This window comes from Lagopus muta, chromosome 1 (genome assembly GCF_023343835.1).
Source record: "Lagopus muta isolate bLagMut1 chromosome 1, bLagMut1 primary, whole genome shotgun sequence".
Classification (NCBI taxonomy): Eukaryota; Metazoa; Chordata; class Aves; order Galliformes; family Phasianidae; genus Lagopus; species Lagopus muta.
This window is the reverse complement of record NC_064433.1, coordinates 132709652-132734011: the sequence shown is the minus strand read 5'-3', so window position 1 is coordinate 132734011 and position 24360 is coordinate 132709652. Positions and strand designations below refer to the sequence as shown.

General features: G+C 38.1%; 1 protein-coding gene across 1 annotated transcript; it reads right to left on the bottom strand.

Annotated features, from left to right (window-relative positions):
* Positions 1 to 1505: 1505 nt before the first annotated feature.
* LOC125688322 (interleukin-1 receptor type 1-like) lies at positions 1506 to 24359 on the bottom strand. Its single transcript, XM_048934263.1, has 13 exons — positions 24253 to 24359; positions 22892 to 22966; positions 20124 to 20207; positions 18821 to 18887; positions 17035 to 17266; positions 14700 to 14889; positions 13672 to 13846; positions 12662 to 12727; positions 9836 to 9956; positions 8864 to 9009; positions 7093 to 7236; positions 6163 to 6327; positions 1506 to 5306 (listed from the first exon to the last, which is right to left on the bottom strand). Exons 3-13 carry the CDS (start codon positions 20124 to 20126, stop codon positions 4948 to 4950), a joined length of 1668 nt encoding a protein of 555 aa, XP_048790220.1. The 5' UTR covers positions 20127 to 20207; positions 22892 to 22966; positions 24253 to 24359; the 3' UTR covers positions 1506 to 4947.
* Position 24360: the final 1 nt, after the last annotated feature.

Sequence of the window (24360 nt, the reverse complement as noted above, 5' to 3'; positions counted from 1 at the left end):
AACAAAACAAAATAAAACGCTGTCTTAAATTGGGAGAACTATTTCCAACGGAGTTGGGGATGTATCTATTGCATCCTGCAGTGCACTGATGCAAGCATTCATAAGTCCTAGTAAAAAAGGCATTCTGACTTAATCAGGATGTTGATTAAAATACTGCTGATTGGAGGTAATCTGAAAAGGTAATAAGAGATTTCACAGATAACTGTATGTCTTTTCAGATGCTGGAAGCCCTGAGCTCTGCCACATCAGACAGACCTCCAGCTGGTAAGGTCTGCCAGCACTGAAGACTTTACAGCTTTTATCCAATGTCCTTAAAACAGATAGCACTGTTCATCATTCCTACTGTTAAGAGAAAGAGTGATATATGACGAAAAACTGCTTCTCTCCCAAGTAACCTGAGACCTGTGGGAGCTGCCTGAAGGCTTCTTCCATTGCAATCAATGCGCTAGGGTTATTCTGCTGCCATGAGATCCTTCTGGTACATCCAATAGTTGAATGGTACAAGCAGCAGAGCTCAGCCCTGTACCTACTCAAGCTATTATGTACACAACCTGTACACAAGCTATTATGAGGATCACCATCTCCATCACACACACGTTTCTTAGCACCCTACCACTATATAGGGTACTAGCTCACCTTCAGCTGAAATACTGTGTGCTGTCCCAGCCAACACGATAACCACTTTGAGAAGACTTGCATGGGAGGAGGACTACTAGCAAACTAGGAAAAATGAGAACTCTCGGCTAGCAATTAATATGTTAATGCTAGAAATTTCTAACTTTCAAAATAATAATAAAAATAATAACAAAAATAAAATGAGGTTCCTAAGCAAGATGAGAAACTCAACTGTTTCATCAGGATTCAACATGTTAAATCACTGTGCTGCTCCCAGTGCATGATGCTGCAGGCTTGGAGTTGATCTAGCCTCACTTCCCTGCAAGGAAAGCACAGGACAGGGCAAAGCCAAGCTCTCAGTTCCTGGCTACCCAGACAGAGTGAGGTGGTTAGTGCTAAGGTTGTACTGAGACAACCTAGATTTGCCCCAGTGGTTACTGAGACTTTTCCCCATTGCCCAGTTCTGAGAATAGCAGATTGAATGCAGTGCAAATGGGAAGAGGGGAATGGTTAAACTGAGAGGGGGAGGTTTAGACCAGATATTAGGAGGAGGTTTTTCACACAGAGGGTAGTGTCACACTGAAACAGGTTGCCCAAGGAGGCTGTGGATGCCCCATCCCTGGAGGCATTCAAGGCCAGGCTGGATGTGGCTCTGGGCAGCCTGGTCTGGGGGTTGATGACCCTGCACATAGCAGGGGGTTGAAACCAGATGATCATTGTGGTCCTTTCCAACCCAGGCCATTCCATGATTCTGTGATTCTATGATTATATGATACAAATAAAGCAGTGTGTCCAAAACACTTCAAATTAAGACAGCTGTTTGCTATTGTTCATTTTCAGCATGCTTTAGTGGAGAAATGAGGAGAAAAAAGCAACGCTGTAAGAAAAAAATTAGGTAGTGTTTTATTGAATTAAAAACAACCTTTCTTCAAAGTGTCTTTACATAACACACATGAAAACTTCAGTCATACAAATATATCAAAACAAACAATTAACAGTATTTTGGCTCAGTAAAATAACTTTCCACTAAAGGAAGGCATAACAAGTAGCAGTTTTTCATAAACACGAAAACTGAAGAGGCCAGAGGTTGGTGGAACTCTGTTGGCTGGCTTGCAAACTGTCAAGGTGGAAATGCAAAGTCAATATTAGTCCTCCAAGTAAAAATATGATACTTCCAGTGTCTAGTCTTCACATTTGATATTGGGATCCTCTGACAAAAGACCAAACCATACAGCTTCTGTCCCACTAAATTCTTTTATCAATGTGAACCATACCAATTAGCACATTCACCTTGTCCAGATGAATTTCAGTAACTTGAGATGGATCTCAAGGCTCTTTTACCATGATGGACTATCACCAAACAAACACTATATTGAAAAGCAGATCTAGCGCAACAGCTATGTGAATGTGACACCTCATGACCAGAAGTGTTTCTCCCAAGACAATTCTGTCTTGAATAAAACACAGAATGAGAACAGAAGATAAGCGTGTGAATTGGTCTATACATACATGACATTCTTTGATAAAATATTCCAGTACCAAAACAGTTGGAAATACCCTGACATTTCCCATATACTTCCCCCCCCCCCCCCCCCGCTTCTTGTCCTGAAATAGAATCTCATTCCATTCTGGTCAGATATACACTCAGCTTACAAAGCTGAGAAGGCAGAGAATATAAAATTTCCAGCATACACCAAAGTAATCAAATAACTTATAGTGGGAAAGAAAGTTATTTCCATTGGCTTTGTCATCTGTGAGGCACAACACAAAGGTCACCACTATCCTATGGTCATCCTAATGGCAGTTATGAGGGATGGCACCTCAGACCATCAGTTTCTTTTGGTTGAGGATGGGGAAGGAAGAAAAGAGCCAATGACAGAAAAAAACAAACAAACAAAAAATAACACAACAGCGTCAAAATGAAGGAAGCGGTACTCAAAGAGTAGAAGAATTCTGAGGGATGCAGAACATAAGTTTTTCAGATGAAAAAGTGGTATCAGAGATATCAAAGGATCAATTCAAAGGAAAAATTTCTGCCTAATGCCACATTAGCAGCAGCCCTTGAGAACAGCTTGGAAAGCAAAGGAATTTTACATAGTAGTAAGCTGATTGTTCTGCAGTTTGTAATAAGATTTACTGAAATTTGAGTTGGGAAAAAAAAAGTTCTGCAAAACAGAAGTTAAGAGGACATGAACACAAACAGAAATCCAGAATCACAAGCAGAAATTAAAGGCAGATCTGAAACTCGTGTTGCAAATCAACCATCACAGTCTGATCAGATGCCTTGTCTTGAAATTCTATACTAGGACAATTATTAACACTAGAGCAAACAATCACAAAGGAGTTAGTGTACACAACTGCAGAGCTTTCTTTTTTTTTGCTTCCTTCATTCTCTCAATTCTCTCTCCCTTATGTATAACTACCTAGCTATTTTGCAACTGTTACATAAGCCAGATCTTCACTTTAAGTTTATTAACCAGCCTTGTGCCTTTTCCCTACCCACACAATGTTACCAGAGCTGTCATATTTTTTCCTTGAGAACACAGGCAATTGGTCATTACACCTACATTTTAAAAATCACAAAAACAGTTCAATACTTAACTTCCCAGAACACTTTTTTTGTTTGTTTTTAAAAAGGAACTAATTAATAATCAAAAGTCACTAGCAGCAAAACCAAGCAATGCCTGTGTATGATAACTTGAACCACAAGTTAGTTTTCAGATGGCATAGAGTTCACCAAGCTGAAATTTTCTAAGTTTGTTCACAAGAACCATCTATGCCTTATACTTAGACTACATAGTCCACTTGTAACAGATAAACACTGAAGCTTCCATACAAAACTGAATCTCTAACTTAGAAGTAGAAACTTGGGCAGAAAATGAAAAGCACAGATGGTTTAACTCCCACATCTCTTATTCCTGTAAATCTTCTATCTACAAACATGACACTAAATTTGATGATTTCTTTGAAAATAGACAATCCCCCTTCAAGAGAATTTATCATTACAGACTGCATCACTGTCCACACATGAGTCTTAGCTTCGGAGTTAACAATTCATGTTGTACATAAAGTTGCTAAAAAAGCAAAAGAAAGAGGGAAAGAAAAAGCATTCAGCATCCACAATAAGTTTTAACAGTTTTCGTGTAAACCCATTGGACTCCAGCCATCTCTGGGCAACAGTGTTATTTCAGCTCTATTTTCTAAATGCATATAGCACAACCAAGCATGACCACTCTATCCTTTTTCCTTTTCCACTGCACAATGACCCTTCCAGGAATGATAAACTCACTGATGTGGGAGAACAGAAAAGCATCTCTGCCACATTAGCCTGTTCAGGTAGCATAAGCTTTCAGATTTGACAAATGCTGGAGCCAGCACCTTGGCTGGGAACAGGAGGAGAAACATGCTCACTTCCAGCATCAGCAACACATGGGGACAACCCAGCTTTGTAGTCTGTGCCCTGAAGCACCTTTGGTCCCTGAGATGCCAACAAAAAGCCAACAATTCTCTAGTCTGCATGAGAGAATCAGTCATGACCTTGTAGCTCCACATGGTAATAAAGGACAAATATACTAAGGCACTTAACAAGATAAAAGTCTTCTGGACATTAAACATTTTAAGACTAGGAACAGCAATACAATTATACTTTTAATGGTGTCTGAATGGCATTAGGGGCCGAGAACCATGCAGTTCTTTAAATGTAAGATAGATCAGGAAAGAGAATTTACTCTTTGTCAGGCTGAGCAGCATTCTGGGGAAGCTGGGATTGCCTCTTACCTTTTCTCTTGGGTGATACCACACAGGTGCACTAACAATGATGGTATTACCTTTGAGCAAAATGAACAAAGCAGCAAATAAACTTGTAACAAATAAAATTAATGTCATTTCATAAAACAACAACAACAACAAAATCACTTACCAGCATCAACCAAGTCCATTATATAACATCACAATTATAATTAATTTATACAATTTCCTTCATACTCATCCTTCAATTGCTAGAAAGTATTTTTCCGGGTCTTTCTTATTGTTTTACAAAATTAAAAAATGTTTTAGAAAATCACAGTGCAATTCTTGGAAGAATCCTTTAAGTACTTCCTAAATGTTTCCATGCCATCACTGTGCTGTTGATGACATTTCAAGACATTCTGCTGATGTGGTCAGAAGAAAATATGATTCACGTCTGTAGATAAAGTTGTAGTACCTTCAATCCAGAAAACTTGGGTGAGATTGTTTGTACAAAACATGCAACCTTCTGTCAGTCCATCACCAATTACATAAACTTTGTCAGTCACTTCATTGTTCTGTTGTTGCCTGGGGAGAATTCACATCTCATGGTGACAAATGAAACCCTGATGAAGATCCATGTTTTCTGGACGGCATGTGGTAGCGCACTTTTTTCCAGAACCTCGTACTTGCTGAGTGTGACCTTTCTGAGAAGTCCCCTTTCCATCGGATAGCTCCGTACTTTTGCTTAACATATTTGATGGATTCTGGCATGTTTGCATAATCTTCTATTTTTTCAAGTTCAATCAGAATTATTTTTATACCATCCTGGATAAGAGCATTATACACAGCAAGATGTTTTTCAGATGCATCTTCTAAAACACCATAACATGATGGTTCTGGTACTAAGATAATTATTACTCTTCTACTTTGATGGATTTTTTCATCAGTAATACTGATCACAGCTGCAGAGAGAAAAAAAGGTCAAGCAAAATTAATTACAGAATGGAATCATAGATGACCTGGGTTGAAAAGAACCACAGCGATCATCTGGTTTCAACCCCCTGCTATGTGCAGGATCACCGACCACCAGACCAAGCTGCCCAGAGCCACATCCAGCCTGGCCTTGAATGCCTCCAGGGATGGGGCATCCACAGCCTCCTTGGGCAACCTGTTCCAGTGTGACACTACCTTCTGTGTGAAAAACTTCCTCCTAATATCTAACCTAAACCTCCCGTCTCAGTTTAAAACCATTCCCCATCATCCTATCACTATCCATCCTCATAAACAGCTACTGCCCCTCCTGTTTATATGCTCCCTTCATATATTGGAAGTCCACAATGAGGTCTTGTCAGAGCCTTCTCTTTTCTATGCTAAACAAGCCCTGTTCCCTCAACCTTTCTTCATCAGAGAGGTGCTCCAGCTAGTAAGATGGTACCCATACATTCCAACTGCTTTGTTTACTGTTTGATATTTGAGCCAACTTTAACTCATAAATAGGGACAGGATAAAAGTGTGCAATCTATGTTAGCTGTCAAGAGTAGATTTGGCCAAAGCAACACAATCTGACCACATGTGAGTAGATGTTCAGAAGTTCTGCATAAAAACAGCAACCAAAACCATACACCTAGATAAAGCTATGACCTTTTCACATTAATAGTTTGTTCTGATATGCAAATTTTTGTTACATGAAAATGGAAGACAAAGCAAATAATGATCTGTGGAAAGACATTGAAAGACCCCTGTTCCTGAATTATTTTTGCAGCTTACTTCAGCTATCTATGAGAAAACTTCAGTATTATTTGTTTTCAGACTGCTCACCTTCTCCTGCTAAATCATTTCTCCCAAATATAAAGAGGTTATATCCACACTGTCTTTCTAAGACTTCTGGCAGTATCTTCAGAGCAAAAATATCTGATGAGTACAAACAGCTCTCTCTGTTCTTTGGATATAGAACATAAGCATCATAGATCTTTCCATCTGAAACTAAAGAATGAGCAATAAGAATAATATAGTTTAAAAAAAGAATTCCAAAGACATAAACAAAAAACATATTGCTAAGTTCTGTTTCATCCCCCACTTGACACATTACTCTGGGATCTAATCTTACTACTATCTAAGCATGCATAATTATATTGAACCTGATACATTTGTAGAAATGGGACTCAAGAATTCACTATGCTGGATCTAAACAGGCAAGAGATCTGTAAATTAAATATATTTGAGTATTCTTATTCAACTCTAAATATAAAAAAAAAAAAAACAACAAACAAAAAAAAACATTACCACTGAATTATCTAGAAAATAGCTGCTGCAATAGGACAATTGCGTGTTTTAGAATTCCAGCAGCCATGTAAGTATTAGATCATTATGGTAACCAAAACACAACCACTTAGATGCAAAAACAAAATACTTGGCAAATATCAAGATCAGAAGCACATTTAATATGTCAGAAAACACAACTTCTGTAAAGTCTTATATCTGGTCTTTCTGAAGTCCCAATGAATATCAATATATCTAGTAGATATTTTCTGTTTCCCTACTGATGCAGTTGTTCTCAGGTGTTTGGAAATGGCCCAAACTTCAGCACACCGCTCTTACAGACAGCACACCATTCAATGTTATTCTGAATGCTAGCACACAACAGAGAGAAAACTCATGAGAAATTACCAGTCACACTCCATGGAGACAATCTGCTCCATGCAACACACAGCACTCTCAAAGTACACCTGCACTGCTACATAAACATACCTTTTTTATCCAGGAAAGGATGGCAGGAGCTCCGATACCAAAGCACAATATCAATTTTAAAGATCTTGTAGATAACGAGTATAAGAAACAATAAAAATATCAAAGAAATTCCTCCTCCGATCAAGTAACCCCGAATGTTCTGAACTGCAGTAAAACACGGAATAAAAGGAGAAACAAAACAAAACAAATGAAAGTAGAATTACAGATGAGGAACAGAAAAAGAAAAGATGTTAGAAACTGCCTACCTTTTTTCAAGTGTTGTTAGTCAATAAGGGATTGGAAAAGAAGAAAATACAATGAATGACAAAACTGAAATATTTTCATGCATGCTTTTTACAAATACTGTCATTTGACGTGTCAGATTTTATCTTTCAGAGAAAAGGGACCTTAACAGTGGGACAAAAGAGGCTTCTCTTAGCCAGTACACCAAAATATTAATGTATATCTCAGTGTTACAGTACAGTGAGAGTTCTTGTACAAAATTTAATTAGCCAGAAAGGAAGGAAGTCAGAGATGGCTTCCTGACTATGCTGCTTTTTCCAGACTGATCACCCATTGTATTCAGCCTCATCAAAGATCCACTGCTGAACCTCCTACTTTGTCATCTTCAACACATCAAAAAACAACAAGTAAGAAAAAAAGAAATCACACTCACAAACAATTCCACAAACTACAATTTTCAGTTGATGCACATTTGAAAAATTCTGAGGTTAATTGCTACCCTGACAATCTTAGTTTACGGTAAGCCAATAATTTGTTTATACTTCTGTAGGAAGCTAGAGCTCTGATCCACTTTCAGTCAATTATTGTTTACCGTGTTGCCAGTTTGAAAATAACCTCTGTCAAAAGATTGGCTCACAGCTGACCAAGTGAGCTTGGCCACTCAGCAGACCAGATAATCTTCCATAGCTAAATCAAAAAATAAAATAAGTCGCTGCTTATTAAATCTGGTGGTTTGCTTTTCTGCGCATCTGTTCTTAACTACAAAGAATGAAATTCTTGAGCATTGAATCTGTGGTTTTACATGCTCATTTTACCTTTAGCATAAGGTTTATATACTAAAAAGAAAGATTTCAGGCTAGTCAGCAACAGAGCAATCATATCCTGTCTCTGAGCTGATTACAAGATATCCAACAAGCAGCTGGATGCTCCCAGTCAACATGCATGAGTCTAGAAGGTGATGACAAGGCACATGCATCAGTAATCCCACAACCTTTCCAAACAAACTATTTCATAGCTTCACTATCATCCTTAAGATCTTTTCCTATTATCTAAACAACTTTTTCTTATCCTGGCAATCTGAGCCCATTCGTTGTTAGTGAAGTTAGAACAACCTGATCCACAGATGTATTTGTTTGCTTTTAAGGCCTAGTTCCATTCTTAGTTATGTCTCCTCTTGGCTCTCTAAGAGAATTGGCCATTTTCACAGCTCTTCTGTGCACGCTATATCCTCTGATCCATGTGCCAGTGTGCAAAATGAAGCACAATATTCTGCCAAGGACTCATATTTGCTTCAATGTAATTTAAATGTTTCACTGATTTTTCCCAAACACCAAACAAGAGAAAGCAAAGCACATTCCAAGTGATATTTTCTTTAAATTTACTGTGAAAAGGAATATGAGATAAAGATGCCACAGAGGAAGACACTGAATTGTACTGCCCGCTTAGCACAAAGGTACATTGCACAGTTTTAGCCACAAGTAATGTGGTGTCAAACTAATTAAGAAGTAATCATCAAGGATCATAATTTTATCAAGATGAGGCAGCTTACCTGGGTGTTCCAATTTGATGTATGATGTAAATTCTTGAGAATCATAAAAGAAGTGACAGAAAAATTTATAAGTATAATCCTTTAATTTCACTTCTGAAATGTTAAATTTTGTTCCAGACACAGCAATCCCATGAGGCATTCCCTCTCTTTCATTGGGGGAAAAAGAAAAAGAATTAGAAAAGAAGCATCAACAGAAACTGGAATCACATACAAAAAATCATTTTAAAAACAGTATTCAACATGACATTATCCAGTTTTTGCACTGATGATGGAGACAGCAATGCTTCTGCATGATTCTGAAAAGGCCAGTTGAAAAATCCCCTCCATCCTTCTCTACACATAGTTTTAAGAATTACGGTTAGTGGCAGTGGTTGATGTGATGATAAAACAGACAGCATGCTCACAATTTCTTACAGTATAAATTAGTCACTCAGAAACAAAGATCCTTCTGTTTTGGAAGAAATTTCTATGTTTTTTTCTGTTTTAATTTGTACTTAATTTACTTAAATGAAAAAAACATACAACCCTAAATATTCTACAACAAGGTCTTCTCCTCTGTGTACTTCAAAATCAACAGCTATATCAATTTAACAAATAAAAATAGAGTGATTTTTTTTTTTTTTGCCTTAAAATATCTTTCCTTCTCACGTTAATGATAGAGGACAAGATGTAATCTATTAGTAAAAGGGCTGCATAAAACAAATACATAAATAAGCCTTACAAAATGGTACGTTTCATAACAACTTTCTGAAGGTCTGAATATAGTTGCTTCATTCCATTTGTGTTTTTAAGAAATTGCTTATATATTTTAAATCAAGCATTAAGGATATCATGTACTTGATGCAGATTTCTAATCGTTCTTTGAACATCTACTGCCATTAACTACTAGTCAACTTTACAGTGAATTCACCACAAATTACTACCAATTGCATCACACAGAAATGCACTTAAGTTCAATGTATAAGAACTTACTCATAAAACTGTTCCCTGTAGGTGCTGTCAAAGCTATCAACATCTTCATTATTAACTTGCCAGTATGGAAGCAAGCCATACACACCACTTGATACATTGCATTCCATGACTACATGAGAGCCTACAAAGCAAAACAAAAAATTAAATACAGCAATCGAAAGTCTTGTAACAAAAGCAGATTCCAGTGTTAGGGGAACAGCTGGAAAAAGAGGGGTAAGGAAAAACCCACTTACCTTACAAAAAGCAGAGTCCATAAAACTCATCCATTTCTACTCCACTGTTGAGTGTCTCCAATCTGGATGTGAATTCCACCCTAAATGTAGGTATCTGAATGTTCATGTCTACATGTGAACTAAATATCTAACCTAGTAAAGGAGTTCACCTCCACTGGAATCTGCTATTGGAATGGATACCTGAGCCTTTCCATCTGAATGGCTCTCCAGACTCCTCTGACTACACTCAGAAATCTCCCAGGCTCAAATCAGTTGCCTGTACACAGTGTGATAACATTTCAAAAACATCTGTACAGTGCTGGTAGATAATACTCTAAATCTTCAGGAAACCTGCACAGCTGGAGCAGTCAGTTCATCCAAAACAGCACTAGACATCTACGGATAGGCAACTGAATTAAGCTTCTATTAATAACAGCACAAGTTGAAGTCCTTAAGACATATGCAGACACTTACAGGGAGGTACCTGTGAATTGGAGCTGCATCCTATTCTTAGTGACCACGCGTATCTATATCAGATCAGAGTCTTTTGGCCAACATTGTCTACTGGAATCGTTTCTGATTACACTGACACTCTACTTTCAGAGCAAGTTCACCCATCTGTAAGTTCCTTTGCCATCAAGAATCCAGATCTTACAGTATGAGCATCATACAGTAGCATTAAGAAAGCAAGTCAATTTGCAGAATGTATTTATTGCGAATGTACCTCAAACAGTTCCATTTACAAGAACGGAAGCATCTTTCATGGAGTCCTTTCCTTCTTTATTTTACCAACAGAAGTTATGTAATGATCTCAGGGTTTCACTTCCTAGAACCACAGATCTAGATGCTTCCACCAAAGGATAGTCTCCATCAAAAGCATGCATGTGAACTAAAGGTTTATTCCAGAGTAATTACTAAAACAGGGTTTACATAGAAATCCCAGATTCTCTTCAACCTTCTCCCTCCAGAATAGAGTTTGCCTGAAGAAACCCCTTCCTTTAAAGAGTCTCCTTGTCATCAAGAAACATTTATTTTGTGTTAATTCTTCAGCTACAATAAGACCACCTTGTGGGTGAAGGCCTTGTGTTTCCCTTTAGTCCCATGCATGACTGCTTTGTCAATGTCTGTGAAGTAATTAAAGCTGGTTTGGATGCCTCAGATCAGTTACGACGAGCAATAACGTAACAGCAAATTTTAATCAACAATGTTCAAGCTTTAACAAATTTGGATCCAAATGCTCATCTAAAATGTAGTTGTCTAAACAAAAAGTCACAGGTGTCCCATAACGAATCTTAATATAAGCCAAGAATATAACAGGCAGCCCCTGGAATGACAATTACTTGATCTTCCATTTTCTCAAAGGATTAAAAAAGTCCTTTATGCATTCAGTAATTTAAAGTGCCTTTTAAGGGCCTAAGCTGATCAGACCCCTGAATAGTGGTTTGACTACCATCAGTGTGATGTATCTAAGAGTAATCCACAATTCTCTGGCCTTGGGAAACCTTTCCTCTGGGCTTCTTTAATGAACTAGCTGCTAATATTTTTATTAGCAGTTATAATTGCTTCCTCAAAACAGTGCCAGACATGTTAGACCTCTCTGCACTAGGAAATTGCAACAGCCACTCACATTTCTCCAAGATCAGTTAAAGCCCTTTTTAATCAAAGATTTTTATTGGAAACAGTTCTACTTGGTACAAAATGATTTTTAAAAAATTCACAGTTCATACAGTTTCAAAACTCATTCTTCTAGGCTAGATCAGTACAACGCATTTATTATATATGGTGCAATCTAAACATGTATAGGTCTTCTCAGGAAAAGACTTGCATACTATACTCTAAGCTCACTGACTCACAGAATAACTGATATTGGGGATGACCTCAGTACGTTTCTAGTCTAGTTTCCTGTTCAAAGCAGGGCCAGCTATGAAATCAGCCCAGGCTACTTGAAAGCCTTATCCAACCAGGTTTTGAAACCTCCAAGGACAGAGAATGCACAGCTTCTCTGTGCAGCTCCACTGCCTGGCTGTCTTCATTGGGAAGAAGTTAGTCCTTCTATCCAGTCAGAATCTCTTTTGTTTAAGAAGTTTCTAAGATTAACAGCATCTGCAATATCTATGAACTAAGATTTCAGTGCTTCACAAAAGATCAGTATCAAAAATCTTTTAATTCCCTAGAAGGGCATCTGGAAAATCACCTGGAAAATCCATTTTCCAGAGAGAGTAGAGAGAGAGGAAACATACAGGACGAGAAAAGCTACTGAAAATGCTCAACTGGTAAATATCCTAACATGTTGCATATACACAATCATATTTCCAATGAATTGAAGACATGCCAAGACACAGGCAGTGAGAAGTGGTACAAAGGATAGATGGCCATAATCAAATATAGACACATCCAACCTGACACTGCTGATCAAGAGACTCCAATCTTAGGTGCACTCGTTATTCTATCTGCAAACTACTTGCAAGAAATCATGCTCAATCATCCACCCTTCTCAATGCACATATCTACATACCAGTCTTGCAGGCTGAACTGTTACTATGTTATTTCAGAAAATTTGGGAGTTTATCTGTTAACTAAATTTTAATGATTTCCTTAAATATTCACTACTTACCAAGTTCCACTTCAATTGTATTGTTGTTTGGGTAAATAAACTCCGGTCTCATCTTCAGTGGACTTTCTGAAAGAAAATAAATAACTAAATGAAACCTCTGGGCAATACAATTTTCACAATTTACTCTAACTGAAAGTTTTGCAACGTTTTTGTTTTACTGTATGGTTCTATTGTAGCACCATATCTACTGCCAGCTTCAAATTTCCAGTAGAAAATCTCTAATGAGATGTGCTACGCTCCAACTAAATTATTCTTTTAGCTTCCAAGACAGATTTCAGTTTACCTTACAATTTTTTTTTTAAGTCTTAAATTCAGTGGAAATTTAGATAGATGTAATACAAAACCACAAAACAGAAACAAGATCAAAAGTAATGCAATGAACTTTGTCAGAGAGATAGATAAGGAAGAGAAAGAGGAATTATCACAATGACTCAATCTTCTATCATTGCTATCAAGCTACTGCTCTTGTATTGTCATCTAACCTAAGAATACTGACTCAATCTAGGAAGATGGACAGTACAGCTCTAGCCAACTTTTCTGAAAGGATTACTGTCACAGTAGAGATCAGGTCACCATTAAGGCTGCCTACAAAAACAAACTGACCAGCAGGGCTACAAAAAGTTCTGCTGCCCTGATCTCAATAAAAATAATTTGTTCGGTTTTGATTTAATGGTTGTTCACATGTTTGGTCTTTTTTTTTTTTTTTCACAGAAACAAAAACACCACCCCAGTAACCACTGTTTCTTTCTATTCCTAACCCCAGATTTTTCATTTTCCTAAGACAATTCTTTCTCAAAAGCCATGTTCAAGGGTAGCAATATGCATTATTGCACTTCAATCATTGCATTCAAGGAAAAACTGATTTAAAGAAAATCTGCAGTCCTCATCCCACAGAGCTGAAAAATGTCATGCCAGATTGCTTATGCCTGTATACAAATATACAAATAACTTAGAAATAAATAGAACAACAACAACAACAAAAAAAGCGAATAAAACCTCTGTGTAGTTACCTTTAACCTCCAGATTCATGGTGCGTGAGACATTATATTGTTTTCCCATGAATGTATATACCATACGGCACGTGTAGTTTCCTTTGTCTTGGATAGTAGCATTGAGGATCAATATGGCATTTCCACCCTCTGCCAAAACAAGTCGTTTGTCTTCAAGAAATCCAGACTTACACTCCTAGAAGTATCAAAAATGCCTGTGATTTAGGAGGACTTATCACGCTAATGGACTGAAAGTCATTACATTTGGAGCAGAATTTAGAGAATGCGTGCCTACATTTCTACTTCACTGAGATGAAACTGAGCTTTTGTAGCAATGACTCATGATGTTGGGTGTATTATCACTTCTGTGGCAAGGGCAAATGCAGTGACTTTCTTTTCCATGACCTATAAACAGTTTAGAATCACTTCATCTCAAAAGAGCCTTGATGCTACACCTGTTCATTTTATTTCAAATATAATACGTAGATCGATACAAATACTTGAAAGCCAGCATCAGAATTAAGAGTTGAACTGCTCTAGAATTTTGCCTCAATACAAAAAAAACCTATACCTTTCCAAGTCTGCATAGTCTACACAATTGCTGGATTCAGAGCAAGAGGCATAAGAATACTATACTATAATCAACATACTGACGACCCTGCACATAACAGGGGGTTGAAACTAGATCATCGTTATGGTCCTTTTCAACCTAGGCCATTCTGTGATTCTATGATAGTGGATAAGCCTAATATTCGGAGAAACTGAAATAGCTATGCAGAGCTTACCTACCAACTTATTAGCTACATCAACTGCAAATTTCACAAATCAACAAACAAAAGCAACACACATACAGGATTCTGATGGAACTTACAGCCTAAATGTTGACATATTGTCTTTTTAAATATGCATCTCTTGCTAACTGTGGCAAGATAGATCCCATATTCAAACTGTAGAGTAAACTTCTTCTTTCTAAAACTTCAATTCACAGTTACCTCATAGCACACTTTAAAAATAATATTTCCTATATCTTAAATAGATATGTACAATACCTTATACCAGTGTATTTCAGGATTAATATTGTCTTCATCTTTAAAGTTTTCTAGATCAGGGCATATAATCTTTCCAACATTTGCACTCTTCACTATTTGGTCATACTTCATTTCTCCATTAAAGCACGAACCATCATCATTCTTAAAAACTTTTAAATTTATAATTTTTTGTTTAGAGCGGTTAAGACTCCTGTAATGAGAAGAGCAAACAAGTCAGGTCATTAACAACACAGCCTCTGTTTCCAGCAAGTCAAGAAATTTATAAAGAAGAGATTTTAGGACTTAAAAGGACTTTAGTATCTTCACCAGCTTTGCCTCTATCACTATTGCTACAGTCTCTCCAGCTCTTAAACATCACCCTCAGTTTCTCCCTCACTTTCTGTTCCAGATCAAGAGAGATGGGAATAACCTCTTATGTTGTGTAGTGAACTGAAGTAAAATCTGCTCTGGAAGTTTCACCAGATAAGAATTCAGAACTTCTCACAGCTGACACTGTGGAGCCCAGAGCAGCAACCTAATATTTTTGTTTTCAGCTCTATCTTTGCCCATACACATTAGTGCAGGGTCACCCAAACCATAACTGCTCTGGAACACTTTCAGTCTCAGCTGAACTGGAAGTAAACAGAAGAAGAAAATGGGTTGATCTCACTGATAATAATCTTTGAAGGGGCAAAGGATAACTTTTAGCACAAGAGAGACAAAGCATTTGAATAAGACATACACCAAACACACCATATTGTACCTTGGTACAATATCAACATGAAACCACTTCTGACTGAGAGCTCACAGAACACCAACAGGAATTTGTGGTATCAAAGCTCTGCAGGAGATGTGGTACTACAAGACAGAAATCTGAGAAAGAAATAAAGAAATAGCCATTATTAACTTCTGTTCACTATTCATTTCTTCATGGCATGCTAAGTGAGATGCTTTCAAGAAGAGACAGATGCATATTTTCACAGACTTGGCTACAACTTTAGTATGCTGCACTTTGATAAGTTTTAAGATTAAATCTTAAATGCATGATGCACAAAACATAGCCTACAGTTAATACAATTGAGCTTTACTATATATTTTTTGGCATGCTGCTATTACGCAAGCCAAACTTAGGAGGTCAAATGCCCAAGAAAACACAAAGCAAGCATGGCTAAATTAAATCTATGTTTACTGTAATATCTAGTTAGCTTTGTAATGGTTGCATTTCTTCCCTGTTTCAATTTTGGATTCATTTCTGAATCTAAAGCAAGAGGCCTACACTGAAAGTTCTTCCTGATCACTGTTACTACATCACATCCTAAATCCCTTCAACATAACTGGTGTCTGTATGCACAGAAGTACATGTAACAACAAACTAGTAAGACAAGATTTGGGTTACCTGAAAAGATTTGCATTTGTTGTTCTTGGTGTGATGTGGCAAGACATGACAAAAAAAAAAACAAAAACAAAAACAAAAACAAACAAACAAAAAAAAAAAAAACAAAGCAAAACAATTTCTATGTGCCTTGCTGGCATTAATTTCCTATTCAGCACACAGTGGATTTCAGCCACCATAAGTAAGATTTGACCACCTGAAGTGGCAATTTCCAGTGCACTAATTGAAAGGAATCTATTTCTTTTCTTTCTTCTCTATGCATGTAAATCATTTTAACAATGCTGGGGAAACAATATTCTCACTATCTTTAAAGATGTCTAGCATGCTGCTTTGCTCTTCATATGCATTCTCATTTTTGACAAATAGCGTCTGGTAATTTTTTATAATAAGACATATAAGAATGGTTTTCTGCTTCTCAGTTTGTAAATTCCCCAAAAGGATCCCCTCAGAACTGCAAAGCTATCCAGGAAGTCTGTATGCATTGATAGTGTGTAACATCGTTGATAGTGTGTAGCATACAGAGTTTGCTATTCATAGCTCCTTCTTCCATTTAATCACATTCAATGAAGAAATTAAAATGTTATTCTCATCTGCTGCTATCAAACAGCCATATGAACACAGGAATAGCTGAAGGAGTTGAGACTTTTTACAGTGACTTTACAATTCTGCCAAGACAAACAATGAAAACAAACAGGGAAAAAAAAAACCCACACCATGGTCAATATTATTGTCCTTTGACATAAAAAGTTTCCTGTACAAAACACTTCTGCAATGCCAAATTCAACACATTTGGAAGAAAAAAAAGGCAGCACACCAAAAAGCATGGTCAAGACATTGCTTTTAACTAATCTAAGATCACTTCCCCCCCCCCCCCCCCCCCCCAAAAAAAATCATCTGTACTTTGAAGTCCCATAGATATCACTACACTGTAAGCATTAGTAATCCATTTGTTTCACTCCTTACCTTACTTCACATTCATAAAGTCCAGAATCTTCAAGTGTTGCAGGAATAAACCAAAGCAAGCCCTTCCTCTGATGGATCCTGGCATGTCTCTCAGTGGTTATTGGTGTATTACTACCATTTTTATACCAAGTCAGATTGTAATCAGAATTAAGCGTTGGCAATGTAATTACTGGGCAACTGATAGCTGTAGGTTCTCCAACAAGAACAAAGTAATTACAAATAACACATTCTTCTATTAAAAAAAAAAAAAAAGAGAGAGAGAGAGAGAGAGAAAGAAAACTTACTAATGCTTTTAATCTGTATATTTTTAAGTATCAATATCCATATACCCATTTCAATTTAAAATAATTAAATTTTCCATAATTATTTACCATTGAAACATTGGAAGACTACTGCTTTTATCTCTTCAGTACCTTCTGGTTGAGTAAGCACATACTTTACAAAGTTTAGGTCAAAACTTCAGTTACCATAGTCAGCAATAGTCACACAGCAAACCATGATATATGAAGATATGTGGGATTTGCCAGGCAATACAAGCTTCTCATCTTTCACATCTTTCCTATTTCAGCACGATAGCACTTACGTAGAATTACCAGACTCCTAGTTGATCTGTCTACAAAAGACACAGTGCAAATGGTAGCAGCATGGAAGTCTACATACTACCCTTGCCATTAAGACTGTAAAGCCAAAAACAAATAAGGGGGGGAAAAAAAGGAGGAAAAAAAGAAGAGTCTGACCTGAAGCACATGACTGTATGGAATTAGATCAAGATCTCCACATAAATAAAATTAAGTCTGTGAACCAACACATAATACAATCTAAATTTGAAGAGATGAGGTTTTTATATTAGGAAATCTTGACTACAATATATTATTTCCTTACTGTATTTGCAATTTCTCTCCTCTCTGTCCAGAGCACCATCCCTTTATAATTATGGCTATGTAACAAGTTGACATTACACAATCATGTGTCTTAATAAGGAATTTCTAAGCATCAGTTTAAAATAATACAGGAGAACAACAAATACTGCAAGAAGTCATCAAGAAGTCTATATGCTTAAATTTTTTTAGAAAATACCCATTTCTCAGAGTCAGCCAGTTGGCTATGAAGCACATTTTAAAAGCTTCTGAATATGCAACACTGAATTCCGGGGGAGGGGGGAACCACTGGCAATTTATTTTGTAAATTTTGATGAATGATGATGTAAATTCAAAGCTCATCTCATGATTTTTTTAAAAAAAACTCTTCAGTAATTTTCCTACCTTAACACCATCTTGCCACCTAATTCAAATAGTTTCCTAGAGAGCTATTTCCTTAATATAAGCCTGCTTATGCCAAGAACAGCAAGATAAACACTATTAATTTGTGTAGCCTAAACTCTACTGAGAACTTAGATATGCCATTAAAATATTATAATAGTAATAGCAAATTACTAATTAATCGACCTCTACCAGTCTGTTCTCAGGGCAAGAGATACAGTACAACTCTTAAAGAAGGCATTTAAAAGCTAATGTGACTTCAAGGACGCCAGTCTCTTCACACTTTTTTTTAAAGGAATTAGGGAGAGGCTACTCAAAGCCTCAGTACTCTGAATTTATGCCAGCCTGTCCTAACCACCCCCAGCACAGCTTCGATCCAAGAAGAAACATTTGGAATATTTTCAGTATGCTAAAACAAAAACAAATACTAAATACAGTAATTTCCCTCTTCTCTACTACACATACTCAACTTGTGTCTCTTAGGCTTTCTTTTTAAAATAGTGATTTCAAAAACACATCTAACTTACCAGCACTGAACAAAGGTATGACTAGAATTAGATGACCAATAAGCAAAAATGTAGATGTCATCTTATGCTGTAAGGCAAAATTATTTTCCGTTAGTATGGTGAGAGCATTCCAAGCTGCACTGTCATCTGCCCCCCACATTACTCTTAAAAATTGAGGACAAGCATTAGTCATCTTGAGGAGGGTAAAATGGGTTTGGCAGTTTAACCCCAGCCTTGGAAAATTGCAGCTGTTGGAATAATTGGTGCCTGCAAAAGGCTGCTGAGTTTTCAGCTTTACACTACAGCTTCCAATTTTCTACTGGAAAAACTCTTGTGTGAATGTGTATTTTTCATCTGCCAGCAGGTTAAAGCCCCCAAAAAACATTTCACATAAATGAAATTATGCTTGCATACAATGATATTCATGTATAATTTAGATAACAAGATCGACTAAGCTCTTCCTCTCTCCACACATTTACAAAAGACACAACTGCAGGGATACATAAGGTTTCATTCTTCAAGCTGCGCTTGTGCAGTTGAGGCAGCACTACTTTTGACAGTAGATGAACTTGTAGTCCTTTGCTGGAGAACAAGCACACTGTAACTACAAGGCAAGCAAAAATTCAAATTTTGTCTAAGGGTGACAATGTTACCAAATGGGTAAACTGTGGCTAACGTGAATTGCTGTGGTTACTAAAAACAGCAAAACTTTCAAGACATCTCAGGTCTCTGCAGCTTCCCCTAACAGTAGCAAGACTGGACAGAAACCACTGCCCTTGTATCCCAGAACCGGCTTTCATGAAACCTTTGTATCTTAACCAAGTTCCCTCTTTTCTTTTTTCTTGGCAAATGTCATCAGAGACCTTCCTCAAACATCTAGTGACAGACCGCTTGAAAACATTTAACCCCTTTCATTTCTGACATAGCTTTCTGCAGGTTAAGGTCTGCTTATAGCTGTTGTGCCTTTGTTACATGACTATACTGCACACTGTTCCCTCTAGCATTAAAATAATCTGGTTTCCCATGTAACAGATATTGCAAACTGTAATGAACACAGGTGCCAGTTTTCTACTCAGCTAGAACCAGCTTGGAAAAAAAGAAGACATTCTCTGAAAAATACACACTGCCTTGAATTACTTTTATGCCCACTGTAGTTCATCATAGCAGCAAATAAGCCATGTTAGCTACTTGTTTCAGAACATTGTTTCACCCAGAGTTGCTGAGGCAGTAGGATAGGACACATGGAGCAGAGTGCAACATTGGAATATAACTGTTTTCAAGTATTTACTCGTTTTGGACAGTATATCTGAAAAAGCACTCGTACCATAGCCTTTATTTAGTTGCCTTGTATGTGGTTTTCCTGTCACTTGTCAAAGAGCTGATCATAATTCTTGCAGCTTTGGTTTACCTGTAAAAATGAGAAGGGAAAAAAGGGATTGTACAAAACACATGATTTGGACAACAGTAGGCACATACAGAGCCAGTCTTCTTCTACAGACATCCTAAATATAAAAGCACCTACTTCACTGCGTCTGCAGTGGAGACACAAAAGAGCACCAACAAAACCTGCAGTAAAGATTGACCAAAAATTCTATGAAAGATCTCTGGGGAATATTTTTTCCACCAAAAAAATGAAGATGACATTACATATGAGTCAACGTGAGCAACAAAGCCAGACATAACCAGCTACTATTTAAGACTAATTTGCCCACTAAAAGGAAATGATGCCTAAATTAGGGTAAGAATAACCAAGTTACTATTACTCTATGCTAGAGATTGAGCTTTTAAAGTAGCTCTATTCTTTACAAACTCCCTCCCCACCAGTTCAAATACTGCAAAAGTAAATCTTTGAAATTCTGAAAAGAAGCAAAGAAGACTACAGTTTTCGTAGTTGCAATACTAAATAGTATGCAGAGCTATTCTATTCTGGCTAGCATGGTTTCAGGTGACACACAAGGTTCTTACAAACATTCCTTCTCAAGCGGAATATACAGTGAAACATGATCTAAAATCACTGATGTGAAATAGCAAACTTTGTTTAAAGAAAACTGTTGTTTGCTCACATACCTATTGGTTAACCCTGTACTGTCTTCTAACTCAGTCTCAGCATTAAGCCATGCTGCTGTGATAGGGATGCAGAGACTCAATCTCACTTACGTAGAGAGAGCACCAGCTTCACTGCCTGCATACTTAGTTTGAAGAACTCTTTCAGTTCAAGACTTACTGAGCATAAAGGAAACATGTACGCATAGTCTTTAAGAAAAAAGGAGAAAAAAACAACACCCACTCACCCACCAATCATCTTTGTGGTTTGATCTACTGAAAAAGATAAGTTTTGATTTCCGAGTTACTTTCCTATCTTCGCATAGATGAAATATAACTTATTACTTCCTCAACTTTCTAAAATTAGCATCTTGAAAACAGAAAATATGTGGACCTAACTTAGGATACTGACTTTTTGTTTTGAGAGGACATCTCTCTTCACAGAGCCTCCCTTTTACTTGCCTTAGGCACAATGCCAACTTAAAATGCAGTAAGAACAGCTTTTAAAGACATCGGGCTCCTAAGTCTGCATGTAGCAAGATAAGCAAAATTGTCCTGCAGGAAACTTTTCAAAAGATAAAACTATATGTTTATTTTCCAAATTTTAAGAATTTTCTTCCAAAGGCCAATACAATGACAAAACATTCAAGACAGCTTAGGAAGCATCTAACTCCTACAATTATTAGCACTTTGCTATTAATTTAAGTGGCTTTCAGTATTGATCACTACCTACAAGGACTTATTACTGCTAGGGGCACTCCTAGTCTATAAGTCATGAAGAAAAAAGACAGAAATTGTGATTTAAGGCAATTGATCAGCATCTCAGCACACAACATAACTGCCTGAAGGTGTAAAATGCCTTAATTTTGCAGCATATCTAAGTGAGTGAACTTTTTCAGTAAAGTTTTAATAAAAGTCTAATTGAAACAGTGGTGAGAAGGGAGAAAACAAACATTAATCAAAAAACCCTATGTATTTGTCCAAAGTACAGCCATCAAGACAAGATTAAACCCCTTACAGAAATTCATACCGATCACATATTATTCTCCTGTCAGTTTGTGTCTCTAAGCAAAGCGAGACAGATTCTCTACCAGCCAATATCTTGTTACCTGGCTACTCTACCTGAGGTCCCAACTCCTTTGTCTAAGATGCTTAATAATATATAAGCAGAATGTAGCTGATCATTTTACAGGGGCATGCAGAATCACAGAATGGCCAGGGTTGGAAGGGACCTCAAAGATCATGAAGCTCCAACACCCCTGCTGGAGGCAGGGCCACCAACCTCCACATTCAATACTAGACCAGGCTGCCAGGGCCCATCCAACCTGGCCTTGAACACCTCCAGGGACGGGGCATCCACAACCTCTCTGGGCAGCCTGTTCCAGCACCTCACCACTCTCTCTGTAAAGAACTTCCCCCTGACGTCCAACTTAAATCTTCCCTCCCTCAGCTTAAAGCCATTTCTCATTGTCCTGAAACCATTTCCCCTTGTCCTGAACAGTCACACAGAAAGATACACAAGCACCCTCTGAAAGAGGACCTGGGTGGCCACTGTGGTAGTCTGGTTGTTTATAGTGATGACCACAAATGTTATTCCTTCACTGCCTCCTTTTCAGACAATTCTGCAAGTTACAGTACTGCAGAAAATCCACACCTGTAAGTATAAAACCATTACTCAGCAGATTTTGTTTAATTCAAATGAAGTCACCTCAATCAAAGAATGCCTACAAAGTGGTTACATCCCTATAAGCCAACTTCCTGTTCAGCTCTGAGAAAAGCACTAGCTACTGTACATTTAGATTCTAAACAAGATGTTCATTGCACATACTGCCTCACCTTTCACCACAACGCAGGGGGGAGAGAATGAGGGAAAAAAAGAAAAGATGGATATCTGTAGGTGTACAGAACCAGCCATCAGTGGATCTGAGCACAACCAAAAGATGCTTATGCACAGATTTCCACTGCACATTAAGCTGGAGTCAATGAGAGCATCCAAATCACCTTGAAGGAATAGATCTTATCAGTATTCAAAGAAACTGAAAACAGTACCTCCTTTCAGCATCAAGTAAAAGGAGCTCATTTTGCAGTCGCAGCTTCTAACAGTTTTCTGTATCATTTCAGCTCCTGTCAATATAAAACAATGTGAAAATATTTAAATCCAGAGTAAATTACAAATTTTTCATTGCCATTTTCAAAGAACAGTTAAGAGCAATTTAAGTGGCCCAGAAAGGCTCATAGAGATAAAAATACAAATACAGAAGATAAGGGATGCAGAATAATATAAAAATTAATGTGTTATTCTCGGGGGGGGGGGGGGGGGTTGTGGAAAGTTGATTAAAAAAGGAACTTAAGTATTATTTCTCCTTTAGGGATTGGCTTAAAATTATCTAAATTGGGAATCGCATTATAAAACAATTTTTGTGCAAAGCCTTATGTCAATTTTGCAGTTTTTAATGCTTACTGATTTCACAACTGCTATGAAAGAAGAGTGTTCATTTAGCAACCCTAAGTTGCATTTTGAGAGTCTAAGCACATACAAGCGGTCCAAGTCAAACAAGCCTGAAGTCACCAAGCTCAGGAAGAACAAAGCCAACAAACAGTATTTTCCAGAAATCCCTGAAGAAATTCCCCAAACTTAAAGAGCCGCTTCTGGAAAGAACCATAAACATTTCTTCAGCTCAAGAGCTGACAACTGCTAATTCAGTCCTACCACGCTGTGACTGCACACAGAACGGTCTGGGGCTGTGAGGGCTGCTGCTCTCAGGCTCTGCTGCAGAGTCCTGCAGCTGCCAGGGCACTGCTTTCACCCACCAAAGCGTGGAAGAGGCAAGAAGCTCTCGATTTCACAGAAGTAACAAATTATAAAAGCCTTTGCTTGATCACAGTTAAGCAATAAGCCGTTTCTGCAGTGTTTTACTACGTCAAGATTTGCACCCAGCTTTGTCCTGCTTCCTGCTCTAAGAACTTCTAAAAGAAGCGTGGCTGAGCTGTGAGATCCCACACTTTTCCTCTATATATCGCACTTTCTACCCGCGTTTGGATAGTCCCGTACATAGTGAAGAAGCCAAAGGAAAATACCTCCTAAAAAAAAAAAAAGCGTCACAAAACCTAGAAAACCAGCAGACGCGCAGAGATTTTGTGGGACTGGGCAAACAAAGCGCAGCAGAGCCCGCAGCACTCCTGACAGCAGCAGAAAGCTCTCCGGCAGGGCACCCAGCCTTCAGCCTATCTGCCGAGGAGCCGCGGGATCAGCCCGCCCCGCCTCCAGCCCACGCCGCACAACGCGGGGCACGCGGGAGACCCTAGGGAAAGAAAGGCCTTCCCTGCTCGCGCAGCCCTCCGGCAAACGGCCGTACCCTGGGCAGCCCGCGGCACCGCACACCCCCCCCTACGCCGCAGCCCTTCCTCACCTCCGTCCGTGCCCCGAACCCCCGCAGCCGCCCCTGCCCCTGCCGCACCGCGAGCAGGCGGCAGCCCCTGCTCCGCCCGGCTGCGCACCGGAGCTTCGCCCCGCCCAG

What these genes read in the sequence shown, in the direction of transcription:
- LOC125688322 (XM_048934263.1), bottom strand. An exon ending in CTTTATGAATGTGAAGTAAG is followed by an intron (nt 14,890 to 17,034) that starts GTAAGGAGTGAA and finishes TTCTCATTACAG; the next exon opens with GAGTCTTAACCGCTCTAAAC. An exon ending in TACAATTGAAGTGGAACTTG is followed by an intron (nt 9,957 to 12,661) that starts GTAAGTAGTGAA and finishes TTTGCTTTGTAG; the next exon opens with GCTCTCATGTAGTCATGGAA.